General features: G+C 43.1%; 1 protein-coding gene across 1 annotated transcript in view; it reads left to right on the forward strand.

Annotated features, from left to right (window-relative positions):
• The first annotated feature begins 5,631 nt into the window (after window positions 1-5,631).
• Window positions 5,632-26,980, forward strand: part of fam131ab (family with sequence similarity 131 member Ab) — a 30,066-nt gene continuing 8,717 nt past the window's right edge. Inside the window, exons 1-3 of the mRNA XM_073480147.1 lie at window positions 5,632-5,667; window positions 15,355-15,448; window positions 15,582-15,764. Of these exons, the coding sequence (XP_073336248.1) occupies window positions 5,632-5,667; window positions 15,355-15,448; window positions 15,582-15,764 (313 nt within the window). The remainder of the gene's footprint in view (window positions 5,668-15,354; window positions 15,449-15,581; window positions 15,765-26,980) is intronic.

A 26,980-nucleotide genomic window follows, 5' to 3' on the forward strand; every position in this document is an offset into this window, starting at 1 on the left:
GGTTTCACTTTGAAAAAGCTTGCCAGCATACAGTACTTCTACATGTATATTTTCAGATACAGCACGCTGTATGTCAGATCATATTTGCAAGATTATATACCTTTTTATATTTGGCATAGAATGACACAGGATGCTGAGATTGTCGAGGCCAATGAGATTTCAGTTTATTAAAATGATAACTGTTTTACCTGTGATACAAGATAAAAGTCAAAATGACTCATGGCTTCTTTTATCCTCTCCTCCAATATCTCCAGTGCTAATTAAGGTTCTAGGCAACTGGGTTTGCTGTCATTACTACAGCAGTCCATTAATAATGCAAAAATATTTAAAGATCATCTATTTTTATCTTTGGGTGACAGATTGTGCTAATTATTTTGGACATCTGTTGGGGTTTGGAGTTTATTAGACCTGAGTTTGACTCTCCTTGTACTCGCTCAGACTGGCCGGAAGCCTTCATTTTTGTTTCAGATAATGTGCCTGTTCTCGTCTTTTACACACGTACAGTCAAGACACAGTTGTAGTTCATTTGGTTGAGTGAGACTCAACAGCTTGAGGTGAGTTGCAAGTAGAGGTCTAAACTCTTTTGTCTGGTACTGAAGTTATATTTATGGGTATGAAGGAGGCAGCAATCAGGAACCATGACTCATGTCTTTCATCATCTGATCTCATTACAACATAATAAAGTAATTACGTACATTCACTGACGTATTTTGAAGAACTGATTATTTCTTTTTTTTAGGCTACTTTATACCTTCATTGCTTTGTTGAGGCAAATACAGTATATTTTTAACTCTACTACATTGATTTCCCAGCTTTAGTTACTTGTGACTGTACAGGTCAGAATGTTATACATACAAGACTTGGAGAACTTTTAAAAAAAGGTGATGTACTTTTCCGCCCATGTTGCCATATTAAAATGCTGCCATTTTATGTTTCTGCAAACCACGGATACGTTCAAATTTGTACAACAGCTGCCGAATGTGAGACCATTGTTGGAAATGGTGTGTTAATATTTGAGTGAAATCACTCTTTATTTTTAAGGACACTTCAGGACATTCTCCAGTTGTGTTAGTGACCTTGAGCTTGTTGGCTTGTTGTTCTATGTTGTCCTCGGCTCACTGCAGCAGGGAACAGCTAATTCTCTCACCCTGGGTCAAAAGCCCTTTAACATTACCCTCCAAGTTTGGCTCCAACAACTTTGATTGCTTGTGCTGTTGGTAGCTTGGGTCAGAGGGTTTGTTCTTGTGCCTCCTTGTCAGTCTGGGTCTGCTCGTTCTTCAGCTTAGAGGCTGTGGGCTCGATGGTAGGTGGTGGTGAACATTTTTTTCTTCTGCAGGCACCGAAGCTCCTGGTCCTGGTTTTTATTTATAGATTTTTTCTTTTTTTCAGTGAAAACTTGTTGCTATTGGAATCCATTGTAACCAGCTGAAATCAACTAGGAAAAATTTTACAGCCAGTCTCAAAAAAACAATCTTAACTTAAAGGAAACATATTGTGCAAATTTTCAGGTTTATCATTTTATTTTTAATTACTCCTGGAATAGGTTTACATCCTTTAGTGCTCAAAAAACACATCAGTTTTCTCATACTGTCCAGTACTGCAGCACTGTATTCCCCCTCTGTCTGAAACGCTCTGTTAGCTCCTGTCTCTTTAAGACCCCACCTCCCGAATACCCCGTCTGCTCTGACTGGTCACCTCAAACACGCCTGAGCCAGCACAGATGACAACAACAGAGCAACTGTGCTGAATCAATTCTTACCTGCCAAACTAGCTGCTTGGTGGAGATTATGCAAATGTGTGACATGGTGACGCAGTGTGATGTCAAGAGGAGCAGGGTTTCCTGTTGAAAAGAGGAGCTCCCGTTGGTGTGAACTTTGATCTCTGTTCAGGCTTGAAGCGGTAAAAAGACAGATTTGGGTTGTTATCACTTTATATCCTTCTTGACTTTTGTATGTAAAACAATTATTTGCAAAAACTCACTTGCACCATGATAAATCTCTTTTCAGAATAAATAATGAAGCCTTATCTTGTCTCATTTTACAACTTTAACATTATTCTAATGTATGTTAAAACTGAACTATAGTTTATATCCTCACACAATCATTTATTTCCATATGCATCCTTTATGCATATGACCAAGTCACACTTTTCTGAGTTTATTTGGAGATGAATGATGGCTTGTAATCTCACAGTGGCTCCACCATTACGAACAAAAACACGAGTTTTTGCCAGTTCTATGTACAGGCAAACTTATTTTCAAACACATATTCGTTGTAAACTGTGCATGAGGTCTGTTTTTCAAACGGAATGTATTATTACTTTTCTCGTCTTCATTTTATTTTTCCTTTTTCTCGCACCCCTGAGAGCAGGACACCCTGAGGCTCTGAAAATGGAATCTACTCTTGGGAGAGCATCCACCACAACCATGCGGCCTCTCAGCTTTACAGGCACTGTACTGCGCAACAGGCTCTCCGCACTCCTGTGCCTCCCGCAGCTGCCTGTACTCCAGCCTTCCTTTCGGTGGCGCTGAAGCACCGGACTAAGTACCATGTGGCACACTGAGAGAGGGCTGATCAGGCTGCATAAGCTGTGGCTTTACCGCAACTTTGATGTGTTATGAAATGGGAGCTGAGTGCGCACTGCAGGAAAAAGAGGAGGTACAGAAGATTACAGTCTTCCTGCGCTTTAAGCTGTAACATCACAGACCTTACATGAGCAAAAGTAACAGTGTGACGAATGTCTGTCCTCCCACATGTTGAACGTGTGATGAGCAATGCTGCACATTTCCTCCAGTTTATTTCCAAGTTATGTCTTTGTGTCTATCCACTTCCACAGTGTTTTTTCTGCTGATGAAGTTGGCACATTTTGGATAAGTACATGTACGGTACTTGTTAGGACACCGTATGATGCATTCACAGTGAAAATACCCCCCCGGCTTTACATGTATGGTCTACCTCATTTTCTTCTCCGGCTCTGTCGCGCGCATTTACGCACCGAAGGCGCGCTACGGTGTTTCTTGCGATCTTATCGCACCATTGTTGAGGCTTCAGGCTGTATTCTTGTACAGATCTAAGTGGTTTGAAAAGGGGAAACATCTCTGTCTGTTTCTCTTGGTCTTGTGAGCGCAAAAAAACAAAACAAAAAACAAAACAAGGATTGTAATGGAAGTTCATGCATGTAAAAACCATCATTAACCATCAAAGGTCCACCGTGCATAATCACATTTCTGGGGACCATTTGTGGAAATATTATGACTGATAAGACACTAAAGTCAGCGCAATGCACCGGTGTCTGTCTTCCAGAGACGTGCAGAGGGAAATCTAGACCTAAGGGCGTGTGTTTGCTGAATGGTGTGTGGTTAATCTTTTCCTTTCTTTAAATGAGTGCCACACATTACATCTCACTGTGCTAATGATCCAGTTCAATAAGGTAACAGTATTGTGCACGGGTAAATGTGAGGAATACGATTCGTAGTCTTGAAATATAACCAAGCCCCCACTGGGCACCCAGTGGCCGTTACATCATCCTGTTTCGGGGGATGAATTGAAAATGCCCATCATAGGAGCCCGGATGTTTCCTCCGCTAATAGATAATAGAAGTAGTGGAGGAGTGGGTCATCAGATCTGCGGGTCTATGTTTAGAGTCCTGGTGGGCGTTAAAAGAGACGGAGGAACAAATGAGGTACTTGAGCGCCGACCTGCCTGGAGAGAAGAGCAGGTCGCTTACAAATAGGCCACAATTAGGCCTCGCAATAGACCCCTCTTGTTTTTTATTCACGCCCTCTACCAGTGCTGTATTGGGTTACTTTGGTTGAACACGCATGAACAGGGAATGTCACAGCTTATTTTTAGCAGCCCACATTTGGACGCATGGACTCAAGAGGTCGTAGTGAGCCCGCAGCTAGGCCACTACACAGTGTGGGAGTGTGAAACGGGGTCTTGCCGTCCTGAAACGTGTCAGACTGCGTGTGAAAAATGTCACTTTCCTCACAATGCTGCCATAATTGCATCACTGCACAACACCATGCGTAAAAGACGCCTGTGGGCATGTATAGGTGCAACGTGACCTTTTCTCCCTCGGACTGTTAGATTGTTCTCGACAGCAAAAAAATAAATGAATTCATATCTCATCTTCTGCAAAAGTGTCTTTGGATGCCTTGTTATTATTTTTTTTCTCTGCATCACCAACTCTGCAGTTTTCCCTTCCAGACCTGTTGAAACATGCAGGATGTTCCTCATTTATCATCATGTCAGCTGATACACAGATGAGGAGAAATGCAATCCTTCGTTGACAACTTGCATCTCTTATGCGCGCACCGCTAACTCCTCCCTTTCTCCCTGTGTGACATGTAAGGTGACACCAGCCAATCACATCTCATCCCGCTTCTACCTAGCACGGGAAAACAGTAGAAGGAGGCGGAAACTCGTGTGGGCTGTATATAAGCAGTTAAGCGTGGGATTTTTGGATCAGTGTCACCCTCCAGTGAGCTACTACCTGACCGGGCGAAGGCGAGAGCACACACAGAGCGCACAGAGCGCACAGCAGCGGGGTTCCGTGCTGGTGTGTGGCGTGGACTTGACCGGCAGTAAACCGAGAGGGGGAAACCCCAGCGTCTGCAGCCGCCAAGCCGGGAGAGAAACCCATGCTGCCGCCGCCTCACAGAGCGCTGTCCGTCCTCTGTGGTGCTGAACCGCAGGACCCGACCCTTCAACCGGTGACGTAGAGCTGAGGCTCACCCAAGAGACTCCAAACTGAAAGCTACTAAAATATAAACAACAAAGCTGAACAAACATTGTGCATGTGTATGGATCTGAAGCAAATCAAAAAACAAAACAGAAGAAAACACGGAGCAGAAGTGATGGCTGGACTTCCCCCCGCCCTCGGCGTCACTCCGGCGGTGTGAGCACAGCAGCGCGTACCGGAACCCAGCGGAGCCTCCGTAGATGAGGAGAGTGACAGAGGCTTTCGATCAGTGAGGTACGCTCTGCGTCTCTTACACAAGGAAATTAGGGAAAGAAAAAAAAATTGATAGCTTGCTCTCCTAAGAGGCTCTACATGCAGCTGCGAGTATGGGCTGTATCAGCTCCAAAGCGCCAGTTGGTAAGAGTTGTTTTAAATCTGCTCTCATCACTGCACGCCGGAGGGGAGCCTGAAATATTTTCGCATTTGTTTTTTTGCTGCAGCCTTTCGCGGGTGCAGAGGCTGGGAGTGAATCAGGGTGCTTGTAGTGCACAGCATGCTGTGCCGGAGATGCGAGACATATGATAGCGCTGCTGAGTCATATGCATATGAATAAGGAGCCTTACATGTAGCAGAACAACGCGTTTTTAGATAACGGGGGATTTTTAAATGTCAGTCTGTTAGAGGTTAAATGGTGTGTGTGCGTGTGCGTGTGTGTGTGTGTGTGTGCGCGCGCAGGGGTGCATTTTTAGTTGGGGTTGGTGGGGAAGAGCTTGAGAGGCTGGTATCTTGCAGCCTAAACATCGCGATGCTACGAGAGTTGCAAGAAGCTTTTTTGGCGAGGCACGCCAGTCAGAGGCAGAGAAGACAGAGGTGCTCTTGACACCATTGAGGGATACGCTGTTATTAAACAGCTCGTATATTGGTGACGAGGAGACCCGACCGGACACGATGGTTCTGACCGCGCTGACCCAGTTTAGTTGCAAGGTAGGACACCCTTTTTTTGCTCGTATCCTTGCGCATGCGACCGACGGAAGTCTTCAGGTGTATAACTCGTTATTTCGAAGAATTTGGGGGATCCACTTCTTCCTGGTGTTAAAGTAAAATACACGGATTAGTTCGCAGCCGCAACGGACTCCATCGGTGCTTACAGGCGCGCACATGCAGCAATACATCATCATGCTCGTTGCCAAGAAACAAGCTCCCTGTTGCCAGCATCTATGTGCTCTCACGCTTGTTTACACCTTTGCCGTACGTGTCTCCCCGGCGCTCCGCTGGCGGCTAAATGTCGCCGAGGGCCCCCGTCCTCTATGTGCTACCCCGACCTCTGACGCGTGTCTCCCCCAGATCTCCCCACATCGTGTTATTTATTTGACCGGGTCTCCTCTGTAGCCCCCCCATAAATCAAAAACGTGCCCTACATCCATCCATCTCCACCTCTCACGCACAAACAGACACGGTGCGCTCGCTGATGTAACTGTTACAGCCTTTCAAACTGTGATCTATCCGTCATATCCGCGCGTACAGATCCCCCCTCTCCGACTCTAATTGGTTATGTAATCTGTCGCCTCAGTCACTTGATGATTATGGCGCCTTGTGCCTGTCTCCTTGTAGCGGAGTGCGTAAGGACATGCCCTAGACTCATAAATCCCACATAAAGCTACCGTGCACATTTATCAAGAGTGTAATATACAGTAGGTCAATGGCAGCCACCTGTTTGACTCGCGTTCAGCCTGTATACGTGTGTGACATCACACTGCTGCCGCTGGTCTTGACCTAATTGTGTTGATTCGCTCCTAAGTCTCCGAGAGAGCCCGACAGATACCAGAGAGAGTGAGTGAGTGAGAGAGAGAGAGAGAGAGAGAGAGAGAGAGAGAGAGAGAGAGAGAGAGAGAGAGAGATGCACGGCCGAGGTCTCCCTATCTGCAGTTTCCACGACAACGGGAACTACAGAGAGAGAGAAGGAGTGTTTGTGTGAGTGAGAGAGATCTGAGTCAAAATAAATAAATATCTACGAGAGAAAAAATATATCAAAATAAAACGAAGAAAGACTGAAAGTCTCATTTGGTTTGAGGGGAGAGGACACACTTTTTTTCTGGGAGCTGCAGCTCCGCTCCAGAAAAGATCACAGACAGGGGGAAGGAGATCAATTAAGATAAAAAGACGTCGAACAAATGGACAGAGTTGCCACAGATGGAGGAGGACCGCGGGGCCTCACATGGACGCCGCCACAAGTTTCGGTCTGGTCCTCCAAGCGAAGAGGACAAACCTCCGAGTTCGATCGCGCCCGCTGTGGTCACGTGTGCCTCGTGTTTCTGAGCTCAATCAAATCAATTTATTCCCTCAGATGTGTTTATTCCGTTTTGATCTACAGCCTGCAGCCGTGCCATTTGAACTGCATCCACTGGTCTCGCTCACGGCCGCTGCATCGCAGACTTGAATGCAGAGCCTTTATGTTGTCGTTTAAAATCTAAAAAAAAAGGCTGATGCGTGTCGCTGTAAAGGGCAGTAAAGCCGCCCAACAAAGCCCTCAACAAAGGCTGGAGGTCCGTGCGAAATGTGAGCATTTTTCTGACAATTAGTCGCTGACGTGTCACCGTGAATCCCCTCCGGGTTAGCGGGGCTGCCGCAGCCCACATGTACCGGGCTCGGATGACTGTCACATTCTGGACATCAGTCTGATACACAACACGTGCGCATCTTTCACTCCTCTCAACAATACTTTCATTGAGCAAGGTGGCCTAGATTCAGCGACACAATGCACCCCGGGCATCTGATCTCATCACACCCAATTAAACGGCACATATTGAATTCTGCTGGTGGGCAACTTGAGCTCGGCGTGCTAAACGGCAGGTCTTTGACCTGGGGGTGAGTGATCGGTCTTGATATTGGACTCAATATTTGAGATGGGTGCTGGCGACTAATCGAGCGAGTCGCTCTTTTCACAGACAGTAACTGGAAACGCCTCCCTGCAGTGGAGGGCCGGAAAGAGGAGCCAGGCACTGACATTTAGAGGCCCACCTCTTAATCTCGTTTTGCAGAACTGATTTGAAGAGTGGCGAGCACGCGCAGGACTGCACGTGTGTGTGTGTGTGGAGAGAGAGAGAGAGAGAGAGAGAGAGAGAGAGAGAGAGAGAGAGCGCGCCTCGGCATGTGGCGCAGGGGAGCTGTCCAGGTGCTGAAAATCAACAGGAGCAGGTCTATAAGCGCCTCATGGTCCACGAGCCTGTCAGGTCATGACGAGGGCAGCTGGCAGAAAGGTTAAACTCATGTAGTCAACCGAGCAGTCCTACATCTGTAGGCTGGTGTGTGACGTCTGCAGCCAGGAGGCTGCTTGGTGACATTTGCGCTCCGTGTAGCGCCGCTCGTCCCGCAGCGTGCCTCTGCTCTGTTGTTGATGACGTGGCCTGTTCACGTCAGAGAATGTGCATTAAAACATCAGGGAGGTAAAAATGTCATAATGCCATCACAGGCATGTCCCTTATTCTCTGCTTTTTACGTGTCCCACTGCTTCTCTCCCTCCGACGACGCGCAACCGACTTCATAAAATATCAAAGAGGCTTGGGCTGCTGCGAGGGGCCTGACCTGCATGACATGGCATGGCTTTAAAGTGCATGGAAGTACCCCCCCTCTCACACATACCACCCCCACCCCCCCCACCCAATGTTATCTCACTACAAGTAGTCTCTGCGGAGTACGCTGCAACAAAGGCTTCTGTGAACGCTGAGCTCAACATTTAGACTTGTACCATACATAATAAAAAGAAGGCAGTGTGAATAAAAACGCTTTGTGAAAGTGCGTGGTACAAGCCTGAAGACGCCTTTAAAGTCCTACAACACAAGAGCAATTTAACATTAAATCTTCAAACAACATTGAACTATTTTTGGAGTTCTCTATTCACATTTAACACGAGCCTCTGCTTCACGGTTGCCTTCAAAACCCTCTTTATTTGTATTCGCAGCCCATGTGTCTTTTGACAGGACAGGAATTGGCTGGTAGGCCTACGTTTACACTTTGGGACATTGTCTATTTAAGTAGGTGTTTGGATGTGGCTTTCCTTTTGGCAGAACTGCAGTGAGATACGGCAACATCACATCCCCTTATATGGTCATCGCCCCTCAGTGGATGCCCGTGGAGGCATGGGTTGGCATGGTGACTGCAACTTTGACCATAAAACAACACGTTAAGGATTATCTCAATCCTTAAAGCTCACAGTCGGTCATTCTTGCCCCACTAATTCAAACAGATATTATGAACAATGCCGTTTTATTTATAAGCGTTGTTATCATAATATTCATTTGACTTATTTCATTTGGAGTGCGGGGCTTCTATGAGTTTTACGACTTGTTCACCTGCTGTAATCTTCACGTGGCTCTCTCCCTCCTGACAGTGGCGGTCGACGGTTCGTTGCGCGTGGACTGGAGCGCGGCAAGCTCCCTGTCTGACCTCGCGCTTTTGGGGAGCACGCGGACCTGCTTGGCGCGCAGACTGATTCTGACTGCACCTTTGGGCGCACTGGACTTCAGCCAGGTGCCCTTAACAATCTCTTTTTTTCAATGATTTGTCCAGTTTGTTTCCTATAGCTCCACAAACACCCCGTGCACTGTCCCCTCCTCGAGAGACCAGCTCATATATGATACCCCTCAGTGATTTATAGTGGATAGTGACCATTCAGTTGAAGGTAATGACGCATTACATTTAGTGGAAGCATGCAGGTGCCGTTTAAGAGAACAGGCCCACTCATGTAGAGGGGACATTTTTGCATTAAATTAAATGTGGGCTAAAAGCTTTTACAGACTCACTTCACTTCCAAGAACCCAGCACTCCATAGACATTTGTATTTAACCACACAACAAGCTATGGGATGTTCTGTACACTTCACCTGATTCAAGCCAAGCTACCCCAACCTAGTGTATCATGACCTAGTGAGGCACCAACCAGATACACCTAATCAAAGATGGGAGTCTCTCAGTAATTGGCCACATTAAGCAGATAATTATTATCTAAACCCCTCCTGGTTTAATAATTACCTCATTAATCACGTCATCCATATCTTTAATATGTTTTCTTTCTCCGTTTTAGTTTTCATTACTGTTAACCAGTTGCCTTCTAATTATTTGCAAGTCATTTGGCCTGATTAGCAATTCATTTGAGATTTCAAAAAGGAATGTCAGTGACGCTTCTTGCCTCTGGACAAAATATATCACAAAATGTCCGCTTAACAGATTACTATTCAACGGCTGGAGTGATTGCACAGTTGGACCATGTGTGCATGGCTGAGATGCTGCATTTCTAATGGCTCCCTTGAATGTTTGTTTGAGCTTCAAAAGACCAGAGAAAAGCCTTATCTCTGTCCACTGGTTGCACCAGAGTTTCTGACCACTTCATTGTGGGGTTTCATATGACAAACACAGGTCAGGCCCTTTGATGTAGCACTGAATAAGATAAGATATAAGTTAGAAAAGAAGGGGTTTGGAGGACACTTTGTAAGGGTGGTGGCTCCATAAGAAAATGGGTTCTGCTGCGTTAAAATCTATTCAGTGCTACATTTAATAACCTACTGTATTTGTCCAGAAATGCTGGACCTTAAGGCAAACTACAGCCTGGGCTTTTTAAACCAAGGATGTGGAACTAAAGTTCGTCGGATGCTTAGAATCGGTTCAGAGATGATGATGATGAGGATGATTAATGAGGATGATGAATCCACCTTGCCTCTTTTATCCATCGGTGCGCACCATCTGGGTGTGAATGGGATGTGTCGCAGTGAGCCAGCCAGGCGACGATTAGCAGCGCCTAAGTGATCCATTATGAAATGCAGCCTCTCTCTCTTCATGGGCTGGTCTGTTATTGAATACTGGGTACTGTGCGAGACAGGTTGGCTAGGCTGATGATCTAATCACATCCCTTCTACAGAGCAGGGACTGTCTTATGCGTTACACTTCAGGGAAGACACATGTTAGCTATATCTGGTCAGATTTTGTGTGAGGAAATAATTCAAGTCATGAAAGTCAAGTAAGTTCATTTGTTTAAATGGATATATGGCATTTTTCCCCTTTGATATTTCACGCTACCAAAGGGATTACATTTGGCTATGAGGATGCAGAGGCCTCATCTCTGCAGCATCTACAGTAAATGAAAGGAGCGTTGCACGTGCCGGAGTCTTTCATGTGGCTGTCGTGGCGGCCGATTGGCGTTCAGAGTGTGTGACATCAGTGAATCAGGCACGCAGGTACACCAGGAGGAATTGTTCCATGGTGACCAGTTGCCATAGAAATGTTCCCATTGTGGAAAAAGTTGAGAGGTAGAGCGAGAGAGAAATAAAAGGGAGAGAGAGAGAGAGAGGCGACGCACAGTCAGGCAGAGACGTGGCAAAGCAGAGACGAAGGATGCTCAGGTTATTTTCCACCAGGGAAGCAAATATCACGGCAGTGCGTTCCACCGAAGCCATTAATGACTTCTCATGTAATTTTGTATAATGACTACCACGTGTGTGTGTGTGTGTGTGTGTGTGTGTGTGTGTGTGTGTGTGTGATTGAGGGATTGGGCTACTGAGCAAAAATAAACTGAAGCAACAGGCTGAACCATTGTATTTTTTGCAGTTGACATTTAAGAATAACAACAATAAGAAAAAGGTATTTGACTCAATCAGCCGGTACAACGGCACAAATCAGATTTCTGCTGATATAACTTCATATCAAATTTTTAATATTATTTGCCCCAAAATAGAGCAATCAATACGAATGTCTTGGAAACTTGTGGCAATGTGTGATAACTGTATCTCCACAAAAAGGGTTTGCTGAACCACTAATATTTGTTTTTCAGGCTTAATCATACCATAGATGTGACTGATATAACTAAGAATGAAAGTTATTAAAGAATCCATCTACACATGTATTACGGCGTACACAAACATTCTACAATGTGTTTCTGACACAGGTTTGCAGAGAGACAGTACTACCACAGCTAAACTACCATCGTTTCACAAGTTTAACTGCTGGACGCAAGATGTCTCCTATTTCACTGTACAGTACGTTCTCAGTATACTGTATGTGTCCTGGAGGCTTCAAGTTCAAAATTCAAATTCCAGATTCCATCCAAAAATCTTTATGATGTCACAAATCATGCTCATGGTCCTGCTCTTGAAGTAAGACATTGAATGAGCACAGAGAAAATGTACACTTGAGCAATGAATGTGAAAATGAACTTAGTGTAAAATTCTGTTCATTCTCCACATTGAAGCTCAACATTCAATTGTAGGAACAAGAAAAATAACAAATTTTTGACTGGAGGGGACTTTAACATAAACATTTTGAAAATGTATTTCAACAAATCATGATCCTAAAATCATTGAGGTGTTCTTTTGTGTGTGTGTGTGTGTGTGTGTGTGTGTGTGTGTGTGTGTGTGTGTGTGTGTATTCATGTGTGTGTGCATGCGTGTGTGCAGGTGACGCAGGTAGGGAGACAGTGAGGTCAGTTTCGTGTCAGCCTGCACTCTGCCTGTTCTCGGATCCTAACATTCAGGTTGTGTCGAAGAATCTGCCATGCTTTCTCTCTGGGATGTCTCGAAGCCACACTATTCTGCCTGCACTGACTCACAAAAATGACAATTAACCATAATATAAAAGCAAAGATTGCACCTGAGCAGCATCACGACCAATTCTTGACTGTCTGTGTTCACCAGACCGTGAAGATTTAGACCTTGTCCTGACATTATGTGTGTGTTTGTACTGCTATTCCTCTGAGAGTAACTATACACGAGTCTCGTGAGTGATGTAGTATGTTCCTGTATGAGGTTAAGCTTTGAACCTAAGGGTTATAAATGTTAAAATTCAGCTCGGTCTTTGGTCCGTATTTTAGATTTTTTTGTGTAAATGTGCATATGTATGCGCTGCACGTCGTTGGAGCGTGTGATGGAAAGGATGCGGCGCAGCAGTCTAATTGAAGCGCTCGGTCTGCTCTGAGTGCTGCTCATGTCTTCCTCTGTGTTCGCTCTGTTGTTCAGTAGGGCAGTGGGGGAGCGGAGGGGGGAGGGGAGCAGAGCCGGCGGTGCTGTTAACTGGAGCTGTGTAGCAAGGTGACGTTCAAGCGTACGGCTGGACCCAATTTTCTAAAAGCTGACACTGATATGTAATGCTTGAACTGGACCGTTAAGTGCCTCCAAAATGACTAGTTGTCTTTCTAAACAGTATTCTTGTCTCTGAAACAGCGTTCACATCGTCCTGGGATACACCTCAGGGAAAAACAGTAATAAAATCAACTTTAGGGTCATTAGACAGGGCGAGACAGGAGTGTCTGAGTTGGATATCCCTGAAGATGTATAAAATCCTCCACGCCACACTGAAACGATTACTCTGGGCGATGATTTGAAAACAAATCAAACATGTCCAGCTGTGTGTGGACAACATTTACTGTCCTAACATCCATCTGATTTTTCATTTAAAGACCAACACAATGTATCTTTCTAACCCTCCTCGGGGGTATATGTCACATTATCTCCAGATTATCCTCCCTCTGATCTGTGAGCTGCTCTGTGGCACAAGAGGATTATCACGCCTCGCGGCAGCCGCTGATACCATCACGAGCTCGGGATCCCCCTTAGCTCTTACAGGGCCTTTGTGATGGAGAATTTTGTCGTTTGTTATTCGGCTGGAATTTGGTTGCTATTAAGTGGAATTGACAGGACAAGGTCAGGGTGATGCTTCCTGGATGCTTCACCGTGCTGCCTGGTGTTTTTTTAATTTGCTGCAAATCAGAAGTGTTCTGTGTTGAGTGTTGACTCATTAATGAATGGAGGGAAAAAAAAGGAAGATTTAACTTCAAATTAACGCAAAGATCAAAATGTTTATTATGTTCACGAGTGGTGCAGTTGTCTAAGTCAAGTAACTCAGCGTTGTTTCTCTCAATGAAACTTGAGCTCCAGTGAGCTGCGGTCAGTCGCCACAGGGCTGGAATCAAGCTGCACTTGTTGAGATATACTGAGCCTGCCTAAAACCGTTATCAAGCTGCTCAGTCAGCCAGGTGTGTTGACCCATACTGAGGAACAACATGATAGCGTCAACTCGGCATGTGGCCTTTGCTGTTGACGTGCCCGCTTCCCACGTGAGTACAGGTAGGGCTATAAAAAGAGTTAGCAGACAAAAGAAATTGTCAACACCCGATACTCCCTCTGTGGTTTGACTTTACAGAGCAGACAGATTTGATGACGGGGAGGAGGGGGTTCATCTTTTGTCTACTGTCTGGTTCTGTTAACCTCACTGCGGGAAATTACTAACCTAACCGTCTGGAAACAGAGCTTTTCTAGTTTCCTTTCACAATGTTTTTCCATGCAATTACTTGCATATTTGCAGTTGCAAAAATGAAATCTCCTAAAAGCCACATGTGGCACCTCTGGAGAGGTCCATGGAGAAATTGACTGTATGTTATGTACAAATATACAATAGCCAATGTAGAACCAGAGATATACTTCTTTCTATCACTGCTCCTCTGAAGCCATAGATACAGCAAAAATACTCTGAGTTATAGCATGAGAACAAACTAGTAGTCCTAGTTATTTAACAAGCCACTTCAATTCATGTGGCTACAACTACCAAACCACCAACTACCAACTAGCAAACCAGACGTGAACACAGCAACCATCAATTGTACAGATGTTAGGTCTTAATTGTTTAAGGGATAGTTCAGCTTTTTAGGAACATTAAAGGAGCTGTAATCTCTGCTGGATGCCTAGCAACTTCCCGGTGACAAGAAGCCTCCAGGAAGTCACTCCACCCAGCAAAGCAATAGACTGGCACATGTTGTAATCCCACATCATTTTGACACTCTCATTTTTGGCAGATTAAACAAACAAAATAAAACATGTTATTGTTTTCATGTAACTCAAACGATAAAAGTGAGAGTAAATGTATTTCCCAAAATACTGAACAATTACTTTGATTGTCTACACAGCATGCTTAACTTAGATCATTTAATCCTGTGTGGAGAAGCAGCGTGCAGTGCCAGCAGGAAGCAGGGCATTGTACTGCTGTGAACCCTACCAGCAGCAAGACGTATTTTAGCCAGTCCCACCGTTTACAGCAGCACAATGCTCTGCTTCCTGCTGCCACTACATGCTGCTTCTCCACACAGGCGGACAGCTGACGGTCATCTACTGCAGGTGCAATACACTGATGAGGGATAAATACCTCATACAAACCCCACGTCAAAATACCCGAACTATCCCTTTAAAAGTCAATCAGCCGGTCAATCATTGTAACAGTACAACAATGTTTTGGGTCTGTTATAGCAGTGTACCTAAAAGGAGCTGTATTGCTAATATGCACTCTTAAATATTTATTCTATTTATCACAAGACAAAGCATCATTGCAATACTGACATATTTTCCTCATATCATACTGGCCTAGTGCCCATGTGTGGTTGCTGGCATACAGCTTGTGACTCATTAAAATCATAGTTTGCTGTGTAAAGAGAGAACCTTCACTTTCTAAGGCCTTGAAGTACACTGAAGTTGTTGAAGTAATGTGAACACAGGAGTCTCTCCTCCATGAAAAGACAACACTGGGTTTTCCTGTGAGTCATAGCAGGGTGTATTGAAAGGCTGGTTCACATTTATGCTGAGCTGAGCTTCTGCACAGGTTTTTCCCTTGAGTCACACCTTTTTTTTTCTCGTCCTTTCAGGTGAATGTTGATGACACCGTTGAAATGTTACCAAAATCAAGAAGAGCTCTGACCATTCAAGAGATTGCTGCATTAGCGCGATCCTCTCTGCATGGTGAGTACGACATTAAACATATGAAAGTTAATGAATACAGCTGATGTTCAACATGCGTATTTGTACATACTGTAAAAGCATGCTGGCTCATGAAAATAAAACTGTAGCACAACCCCTGTGTTTGTCTGTGTAGGTATTTCCCAGGTAGTGAAGGACCATGTGACGAAGCCTACAGCAATGGCTCAGGGCAGAGTGGCCCATCTGATTGAGTGGAAAGGCTGGTGTAAGCCTATCGACACTCCAGCAGCTCTGGAGTCAGACTTCAACTCATACTCTGACCTCACTGAGGGAGAACAGGAGGCACGCTTCGCTGCCGGTAAGGCTTAAGTTGTTTGTTTGTGCAACTTGTTTATGACATAAATGTTACAGGAAACAATCACCCCGCTTTGCTAAACTCAAAGTTCAAGCTGAAAGGGAGTGTTTGAAGGCCATAGGTCACTGACAACGAATTCACTGAAGAGATGACTCACATCCCGGGGGCAATAGAATTTATGAAGATATGCAATATATTGATGAAAGATCACACATTCAGTAAAAAAGAAGAAAGCCTAAAACTGTGACTAGAAAACAGCTGTAAAAGTCACATGTATTTTAATCAGATGTAAATGTTTCATCTAATTGGATTAATACATTCAGTGTCAAGTGTCAAATTGAATGCAAAGTTGATGAGTGTATAATGTGTACAACGTGTATAGATTAAAGAACTTTAATTAATGCCTGATTACATTAAATGAATACAGACTATACATAAACCTTACGTGTTTCTGAATTATAGTTAAGTTAAGGAGAACTTCCACATTAACATGTGTTTTTCAAGTGTTTATTTTCAAGTATTATACATTAAAGTAATGCATTTAAAATGGGTTATTCTGTCTCCTATGATTAACTACACATCTAACTATTTTGTTCATTCACATGGACTCAACATGATAAAAGAGCTTTGCATTTAACCAGACCATTTACAGCTTTGGAAATAGTTTTCAACTGATATCAAAAAGATAATTATGCTTGTTGGTTGCAGGCAGAAATATACTTTCTTACCCATTTTAAACCGACTGTTAGCGTGCATTTGGATATCTTATCACTTTGGACAACTCGGGAGAAAGACTTCCAAACTGTATGTGTGGGCATTGTATGGATGGCTGAATGTTATTTAATTGTAAGGAATATTTATGTATGTTTTTGTATCTTATTTGTTTAATGTTTTCAATTATTAACTGTTAAGCACATTAAGCTTACCTGCGTGGTAGTGCAATGTATAAATTAACGCACTGCAATCGGACAACATCTGAAGGTTGTCTGAGTCACACTATGATTGAGAAAGGTGTGAATGCAGTCTGTACAGTGTGACCTCATTTACCACGGCCCTCCTACAGTGATCGTCGGCATCCACGGATGTGTTTTAAACTGGTGCACAATGCCAAACTGGGTGAATACACACAACAAATTACTTTACACTTCACTGTGGCTTCAGTCGTAGTCTGATCGCCAGCTTATATGCTTGGCCACCAGATCGTGACGTCAAGCTGCTTTTCTCCAAAAGTTGAGTCAGCTTCAACATTTCCGCTGCAGCTGGCTGTGTTTTTTTTTTTGCAAAACCACCTGCGGTCAAAATGGACTACCCTCTACCCTAACCCTTAAAATGAATGGGGAAACCTTAGCAATTGGCTCCGTCCACTCTACGTCACCACATAAAGGCGCAGCGATAATTGCCAGCTGTAACAGCAAACAGGGGATCCTGCTCTCTGCGCATTCAAAAATGCCGTATAGCAGCTTAAAGGCCTTATATGGCCATGACACATCACCACCACCTCCCCAGTTTGATTTTGGCCAGGGACCTCAACTGCACGTCTTACCGTTCTCTGTCACTTTCTTTGTCTTCACTGTCAAATGATCTCTTAAAGACAGAAAATGCTAAAAACTGTCTATCAGAAAAATAAAGATGAAAACTGAAGCATTAGAGACTGAGATATCTTGACCTTTACTTCCTGGGATGTTTCATGCTTCTTAAAACACTGGATCCTACACTACTCATCATGCAACTCCATGGCATCTTTAACACTACATCGACAGTTTGTAAGTGCTTTCTGTTACATATCTGTTGTCTTCAAGCCTCATGCTGAGATAATGACATCATCAGGTTTTTTTTCCCTCAGTCCTGACAAAGCTTCCTCACAGCCACAGAACTGTCCCTTTAAGAGAAAAAAACTGCCCAATAAGTTGTAAGTTTACCTGACTACATGTCTTCCTGCTGTGTCATGATGCACGTCAAGCCCTCTTGGTAAAGTCCATACAGAGTTATCACTTCGTTTTGAATGTTGAGGTTCAACATTATCTTGGAATCAAGATAAAGAGAGCACCTATTAGTTCCAGGTGTGAATGCAAACACCTGGAACACTGCAAACAACACTGTTGACACCAGGTGTAAATGTGATGTTTGACTCTGCAGCTCCTGTATGCGCCCACAGTCGTTACCCTTAACTCGTCTCCTCCACATGTACAGATGGTTCGTTCCTGACAGAGCGCCGCTCACCCGCAGCTTTCCTGTCTCCTCTATCTTTTTACTCACTCACCCCGTCTTTTTCCCTCCATTCATTACCCCCTTCCTCCTATTCACACTGTCCCCTCTTTTAATGTTCCTCTCTGCCCTCTGTCTTTGTCTCTTCTTCTTCTGTCTTTTTCACCCCATCCCTCCCGCCTGCTCCCCCTCCATTCTCTCGCTCGCTCCCTGCAATGCAGACTCTCAAGGTTAATTTGCACAGTAAGGTTTTGCTCCTGGCTAGTGCCACCGTGACTGAGCGATTTTTCTCCGTTCCTCCTCTGTTCCCTTCCTTTTTTCTTTTCTCTTTTATATCTTACTATTTACATAACTTCTCATCTCATGCCCCCATCTTTCTGATCCATGATATGATGACGATGATGATTCAAACATGCTGACTATTATGAAGTCAAAAGCATCTAAAAAAGTTCCTGTTTTCACATCAGTCATTTCATAGATTCTTTTAACCATTTTACCAGCTCTATAGGTGATATTTTCAGAGCTGTTTGAAACTGGCCACAGAAACATTCTGTAATCCTTACATTTATTTATGTATTAATTATTGATTTAAAATTTAATTGTGAGCTGACGAGCAGTGGGTTGGGTTGGGTTGGGTTGGGAAGTCATTACTATACATTATACTTCTCCTTGTCTCTTAGGCTTACATCATCAGTTTGTGTCCGTTCCATCAGGGAGCTGCCAGTTGTGCTGACTCCTTTTATTTTTGTCAACTCTCTCCTTGTAGCCCGGTGAGAGTGTTAGAAAGGGTGACTGGACACACTGCGTGAATGTCAGCACACGCGTTAGTACACAAAGTGAGCATGTCCCAATGTGTGAAGTGAGTGTTTGGTGTGTTTTAGTGTGTATGTAAGCAAGTTATAGTAGAGCACAACAGTGTGTGTGTGGGTGGGTGTGTGTGTAGGACGCATACTGAAAACTAGAATGCAGGTGGGGTTGTCCCATTGATAGACTGACTTCTGCTAACACACACATTCCTTCAAGTTAATCCTGCAGTGTCTCTCCGTAGAGCGTGAAAGTGGCTGCCAACACAGAGAGGCTTATGTCACTGTGTGTATGTGTGTGAAAGAAGGAGACAGAGTGTGAGTGAGAGAATATGTTGTAACTACGTGTGTGTGTGTGTGTGTGTGTGTGTATTAGAGTGGCAGTAGTCCAGTTTCTGGTGCACTGTAGTGGAGCAGGGTGTGTGTGTGTGTGTGTGTGTGTGTGTGTGTTTGTGTGTGTGGCCTGACCAGTCCTGCTCACCAGGTTTACACGATCCCAGCAACAAACAAGCCTGGTGGAAAATCTAAATCGGGAAAATTGGCATGAGGTGTTGGAAAAAATATCTTTGGTCTTGACAAACGGCCACACAATCTGACAATGGAGGTGGTGCTGGTGAACTAAGACAAAGACTCAATGTCAGATTGTGTCAGTTTTTCGTAATTTAGATTTTTTATTAACAATGAATCCCATTACCATATGTAATGTGAAAAGAGTCGCTTGCAGTGTTGAATCCACAGAGAATTATCACTCATCTCTGCAGTTTCCCTCAGCTCTGTGGAGCGTTTAATATCTTTTCAGTGCGCTGCTTTGTTTTTACAGCCAGCAGCTTTACTGTTGGTTCACTCAGTGATCATCAACTCATTCTTCTGTGAAAAAGCTTTGATAAATCCGCTGGACACTACCCGCCGAATAGTGTCGAGGAATGCTTTGAAAGCATAGCTTTGCAATCTACCAATTATTTTAAACTGGAAGAAGACCAAAAACAGTTAATGCAGGTTTAAAGTCAGCATTACTTTAAAAAATGAAGATGGTGTTTTATTTAAGTGTCCCTGAGCCCATGTACTAATATACTTTATAAAATCATGTGTTTCACAATGTAGTGAACCTCACCCAATCCTTGCTTGTGAATGACTGAGCCTTTTGAGGACGCTTCTTTCAAACCCAATCATGAAACTATCACCTGTTACCAATGAACCTGTTTACCTGTGGAATGTTCGAAACCGGTCTCTTTGGAGCATTCCACAACTTTCTTTTGCTGCCCCTGTCCAAACTTGTTTGAAACATATTGCTGGCATCAAATTCAGAATAAGCAGTTATTTACAAAAATCAATGAAGTTGATCAGGTAAAACATTAAATATATTGTCTTTGTACTGTTTTCAATTGAGTTTGTTTCAAAAAGGATTAGCGAATGATCACACTGTTTATTTATGTTTTACACAGCATCCCAACTTTGTTGGAACCTGGGTTGTACATATGTCTTATTCATCTGCAGGAGTTACTGTAAGTAACTGTGAGTACTGTCATCTGTAAGAGTTGACAAGTGAAAAACTGCAAACCACTGCAGCACGTACAGCTTGCTCTAGTATATCCAAACTGTATCACTGTGTACAGACAGATAAAAGAAGTTGCAGTATAATTGCAGCAGTGTTTGAGAGAGAAATGAAGTCACAGTGGACACATTTTTGCAATGTTCATGCAGATGTAGTCTTGTGTGTGTCTATCCGTAGACGTACGTCTTTATCCCTTTTTTGCATGGTATGTGGGTCAGTGACATGAAAAAGTTTGTATGCAGGTAAGAGCTCTCTTTCTTCCGATGTTAAAGGAATTAAAAAAGTCTTTCAAAGGAGAACAAAAGAGCAGCTGCATTTGCCAGAGGATGTGTCGGTGTTTGTGAGGAGAGTTCAGGGCCCAGCTACAGTGGAAGATGAATGAGAGTGTAGGAACCTCTGTCCATCGCCTCTGCATTAAATTGAGGCCTGTTGTTCTTGTTAATTCTTCTCATCTGGATGAAGATTATTTACAGGAAGGAGGCGCCTTCCAGGCTGACCATCTTATCTCCTGGCAGAGAGGATAGTGTTTCCTGGACCATAAAGACTTCAAATGAGGACAGTTTAATTAATTTACAACTAAACTCCCATTTCTGAACTCTCTTTCCCCTTTGACCAGAACCTCCTCACACAGGTCATGAAGTTACCTGTGTCAGTTCACCAGGAAGGACGAACGAATGTCTTCAGAATGTGTTAATACAATGTCTTTACATTTGCAGATTAAGTAACACGCCTGATCACTTTCTACCTATTTCTCTCTCTGTCTCTATGACTTCTGATCCACAAACATTCACAGAGTGGACATCGGACACCTTCTGACGTGTTTTTCTATGCTGTTACTCTGTCTTTTTTAATTTACGACTTATGCCTGGTACCTTATCTGCTCACATTCCAAACCAAATGGTCTCTGTATTCTTCCAGATTTCAGACCATTTCTAATTAACCATTAAGTCAGTATCTCACAATCTTATTTCTAACACATTAAGAAACAGTAAGAGAAGTTCATAAAACTGGTCTTTCTCCCGTTTCTCTACGATTAAGATTGACTAAGATCAGGTTTTAATGTTTAATCTGTCCTGGGTTTGGTGGAACCACAGTGCCCTCCAGTGGTGAGTCCTGATACAGTTGGACGAGAAATATTCTGTTTAATATGTTCATGGTTATAACCAGTAAATGACTCTGATATGTCTTTGTTTTAACAAGTATTAAGCTGAATATGTATAATTAATGTTTAATCACGTCATAATCCTTGTCATGATAGACAACGTATATCTATTGAGCCATGGTGAGAAACTGAGAAGGTGAAGCACGGTTTAGTTTAGTGAGTGTCTGTGAATCTTAACACCTCCACTAAATCTTGGAGATAAAAGCCGGTAAGCCCCGCCTAGACACGCCTCGATTTACGAATAATAAAAACGGAGAGATCACGTCTCTCGAGTCAGTTGTTTTGTAGTTTTTAAAGTTTTGTTTTCAGTTTTTAGTTTTGTTTAGTTTTGTTTACAGGTTTAGGTTTAGTTTAGTTTTTGTTTTGTTTTTAAAAGTTTTGTTTAAGTTTTTCTTTTGTAACTTATTTTGAAGCTCTTTACTTTACTTTGAAACACGCTCCAAGACAGCGATCTCATCAGAAGTGCTCACGCGTTGATTTTTCTCACTTTATATTTTTCGCAGTATTGATTAGCTTCTTTTATTAAGTTTGTACCAGAACGAAGTTCTGTTTTAATTTGTTTTATACCGTTAAGTATCGTAACTCGCTTTTGAAGAAGTAAACTTAATTTAGATTACCTTGCATTAACTAACAACGGAAGATCTGCCTGATCAACGTATCCTCCTCAGTTATTTTATTCAAGAAGTTAAATCTAGTTTACAAAGTCAGAGCCTGAAAACCACTCGAAGAAACGAAGAAGAACATCTTTATCACAATCATCATCACGACACAGCAACTTGCTGTGTCCGAGACCGTGCAAGCGGTTTTCCAACGAAAGACAGACTCTGTGACAAGCCCCCAGCGCTCGCTAGCGGTATCATCCCGCTGGGCATTAAGCCAAGATCTGCACCGGATCGGTACGGGACCAGCTGCCCTCTTCCTAAGACAACGGACCGAGGTGCCCAACCGACTGATACCGGACGAGCTGACCCCGGCCATCGGACCGCCAGCTAGAGTTGCAAATCACCCGAGGGAATCCGCTGCCGCGGCCCGCAACTCGGCTGAGAAAGTAGGCTCTCCATCACTCACAACAGCTGGATTCACACATGATACATGAGATGGTTTATGGCTCTGGTTCTGATCTTTTAGCTTAAGAGAAATTCGGTTAGGGTCTCGTTAGTATTAAAAATTACTACCGTAATATTTAAATGCTTCAACCTAACCCATGATCTCACCATCAGCCTATATTCCACTAATAACCCATTACTTAGTTATTTCACATTTCCTGTTACCTGTGTTATTCATTTAAATTGCCATTTCATTTATTCAACCTGAATTATTTAGTCAATAAACATATTTAACCGCATGTCCTTGTCTGTGCAGGTTTGTTTTTAATGTGGAGAACCGATGGATATGTGTAGAATCTCACTGCTTCATATATGAGATGAATAAATTGATCTGAAATTGATTAAAATTGATACAAGTTAAACTTGTCCAGTCGAATTTGATTAATTACCTCCGGATTATTCAAATAGACAAAATAACGGAGGTGGTGCCCCATTAACGAGTGTTTATTATTAGTGTATCTCCTACATATTATTATGGTGCCGTCCGTGCGAGGCCACCTAAAACCACAGTTCTCTGCATTAAATTGATTCCTACAGACAAACATCGGTTTTAATAATCAAAAACCCAAAGCTGTTTAATGTTGTTTGGCTGTCCACCGAGTGATTAGTGCGATACTTAACCTTATATTCTCTACTGCATATACCTTGAATTGTGTGTGAGCATAAAACTTCGCTGAGATTTGATTTCGCTGCTTAATATGAAATTAATGTGTACGGATGCTGCGTTGTAACCAGATCCGTGTGTGATAAAGAGCGTTCAACATCGCTGCATGTTGGAAATTAATGTGTAGATGCTGCGTTGTACCAGATCCATGATTTAAAGAGTTGTTAAACGCCGCCGTGCGTTAATGCTTCATGTACAGATTCTGCGCTGTAATTACCAGATCTGTGAGTTAAAATTGTTCAGCGCCGCCGTGCGTTAATGTTTCGTGAACAGATCCTGCGTTGTACCAGGTCTGTGATTTATTTGCATGCATAAGTGTCGCTGCACACTTCTTAAATTAACCGGTTTGATGAATCATAAGCTGTTGCGCTGTGCCAAAGCTTAGAGATTCATTCTGAGATGAAGTCTATATCTACCGCGATGTTCCGGAGATATTTGTAACTTGCTCAGACCCTCGTGTGTTCTGATTTAGATTAGCTACCTAAACAGAAAACAGCTGTGCAAACAGTGAGAGGTTTATTTGATCTACCCCGTGTAGTATCAAGATTGGTTGCTATGGCAACAATCTCGTTCAGAAGACAGTATATTTGACTGTGTAAAGGAGGACAGGAAACCTCTATCAGTTGAAATTGTGAAAACACAAGTAAATGAATGCAATGCTAGTTGCTGGTTGAATGTTTTCTGAAGTGCTGAAAAACTTGTTGGTGCAAAAATTAAAGTGGCAGGATTCACTGCGTGTGACCAGTGAACTCAACTGCTGTAACTTTGTTTGCTGAGAAATTAACCCTCCAGAGCCCAAACCGTCACTGACCCAAGCCTTGAAAAACAAGGGGGGTATATCAGTGGGCGGAGCTAAAAGTCCCTCCTCTAGACTCTTCTTCGTGTAGCCTTGTTAAAATTAAATTCTGCGATAGCGCCCCTGGTGGCCGACTCTGTTAAAACCTCCGAAGTTGCGATAGCGCCCTCTGTAGGACGATTCGGTAAAATATTTTTATTTCTTTTGATAGCTTCTTCTAATGACCAACTCTGTGAATATTAAATTTGTGACAACACCCCTGGTGGCTGATTCTGTTAACAACAAATACATTTGAATAGCATATTCTGCTGGCTAACTTGATTAATTGAATTTTGTCTTTCAGCTTTAATAGACTGAAATCCCACACAGGTACTTGCTAAATTGTAATATTGGTAAACTGTGATACTGCAATAACTACTACAGTGAATTAATGTGTCTCATTATTCAGGTAAATCGAATAATTAATTTGTAAATTACGAATTTGACAACTTTAACCAGATTTGACAACTTTATTCCAAATTCAATTGAAATTTTTGTTGTATTACTTGGAATTTGATCTTGATATATGCTACGTGCATGCAAGTCAAAGAATTAAGCTGTTAACTACACATCCAAGTACTTTTAATCGAAAAACACATTTAGATCGAATACTTTAGTCATTGTTGTTAACACATTAGCTGTCAAATCCTTTGAAATCCAAAACGTCTGCTGTTTTTGAGCTTCACAAATTGAGTTAATTAACCAAGCAAACCCAACCTCTAATTGAAAACAATTAGAATTTAAAAAGCTCAAATAAAATAAATAAATAAAACAAAGTAAATAGAATTTTGAATTGAATTTTTTCTTCTAAAAACAATGGCAGGGCCCGGTGATTCTGACACCGTGAGCCTAGTGAATCCCTTAGACAATCTAGATTCAGTAATACTGGATCTCACCACAGAGTTGCTACCAGATTATGCAGATAAAATCCAGAAGACCGACCCTAATGAGCTACATGAAATAATGTCCGCGTTAGTACGCCAGTCCCTGACTGAAGAAATGAAAGGAAAAGCCAGAGAGCAAATGTTAGGGAAGATGATTATCGTGATGTCTGCACAACAAAAACGCAGAGACCAACTGCTAGAGAATGCTTTAGCTGAAGTAACCCCTAAAAAGCAACATGAGAAAACTAAAGAGTCCTTAACTAAAGCAGAAGACTGCATTAACCGACTTGAGTCTCAGGTTAAAGCACAAAAAGAGGAACAGGCTGAAATGAAGGAAGGAAACTCAGAGCTCAAACAAGTCCTTCATGCCCAAGGACTAGAGCTAGATAAAACAGAATATGAACTTGAAAAAGTAACTAAACATCTTGAAGATGCTAACAAAGACCTTGGAAAAGCAACCAAGGAAAATAAGGAGCTAAAAAGTAAGCTCAAAGTTTGGGACAGGGCCAGAGAAAGAGAAAGGAAATGTCTACATGACATGCAACAGGCACTAAAAGAAGCCAGGGACCAAGTTAACGAATCCCATCTTGAACAGATGGAACAAGAGGCAGAGCTCAAAGAGGTTAAAAGGGAATTAAAACACTCCTTTGAGTATAGTTCATTCCCAAAAGCGCCTGCAGGTGCAAACTCTCATGAGGAAAACAAAGAGAGCAGATTCCACAGGAACGCTCAATTAGGCATGTCCCCGCCACGATCTATGTCACCCATAGATCCTGTTGTCCAGTCTCGGACTGACAGGGACCTGCGTGACCGAGATAAAAGGTCTCCCTCCTCTCAGCCTCTCCCTCCTCCAAGCGCGCAATATTCGCGAAACCCCTCCGACAGGGACCTAGATAAAATAGCTCGAAACATAATGCATTTCGAACCCAAACCTGGTGCCTTTAATAAAACTCACAGGCAATTTGACCCTGAATTTTTTCCCAACCCTCCCACCCAAATGATCGGCATTGCCGCTCAAGCTCAGGTAGTAGCCAATGCTCCTGACAACTCTTCAGCACCGAGACGCTCCGGTCCTGACTTGAAATACTTGCATGACACACGCACTGCCTTGCGCATTGTCGAGGGCCTCCTTGTACATGTCTCCGACGCTCTCACTTCACCTGCATTCGTGGTGCCTCAGAGCCACAGGGGGGTGATGCTAATGCAGGCCCATAACTCTCCATGCGCAGGACATAGAAAAGCCAAAGCAACATACCAGGCACTCCAACAAGTAGCCTATTGGCCACACATGCAGGAAGATGTAGCAAACTACATCAAAGACTGCTCAATTTGCTGTCAGGCCCAACTGTCAAACCTGCTTCACAGAGCTCCCTTCCCACGAAGGGGCCACAGAGCCTACTATGACCAAAAAGTGTCCCATGACAAAGTCAAAGTGGGGGACAAGATTTGGTACTACACCTCTGCTCCCCTGACTAGAAAGGCCAACCAAAACACCAGAAGACTTGCCCGCAAGCTTCTGCCCCAAAAGCTCAAAGTAAACAAAGGCCAGAAAGAGCAGACGCTTAAGTGGATCCATCGCAACCAGATGAAACCACACAAAACCCCCATGGGACTTGACAGGGATGCAAACTTCTCTGATAGGTCATAAATAAGGATAAAACCTTTAAAGCACCTAAAAGTGCCAATCGCGAGTAGAATTTTTTTTTTTTGTCAACAAAGGTCACTGTTGTTCGCGTCATTTACAAAGTTGAATTGAGAAATAGGCTTTGTAAATTAACCTGCTAATTTAAACTGCTTAACTAAATACAGTCCTTTGATTTAACCAAAACTAATTGATTCAAAGTGGGGGTTAATCTAATACGTTTGCCCTTTGGTCCAAAGTGTATAATAAATTGAAAAGTATAATATAAAACCAAACTCTGAGATTGTTCGCAAAGGAACAATCCAGACTGTTGATCACCAGCTGTTGTCTACACACAAAGAAAGTGTTTATCAGGCTGACAGATTC

This window comes from Pagrus major, chromosome 2, assembly GCF_040436345.1.
Source record: "Pagrus major chromosome 2, Pma_NU_1.0".
NCBI lineage: Eukaryota > Metazoa > Chordata > Actinopteri > Spariformes > Sparidae > Pagrus > Pagrus major.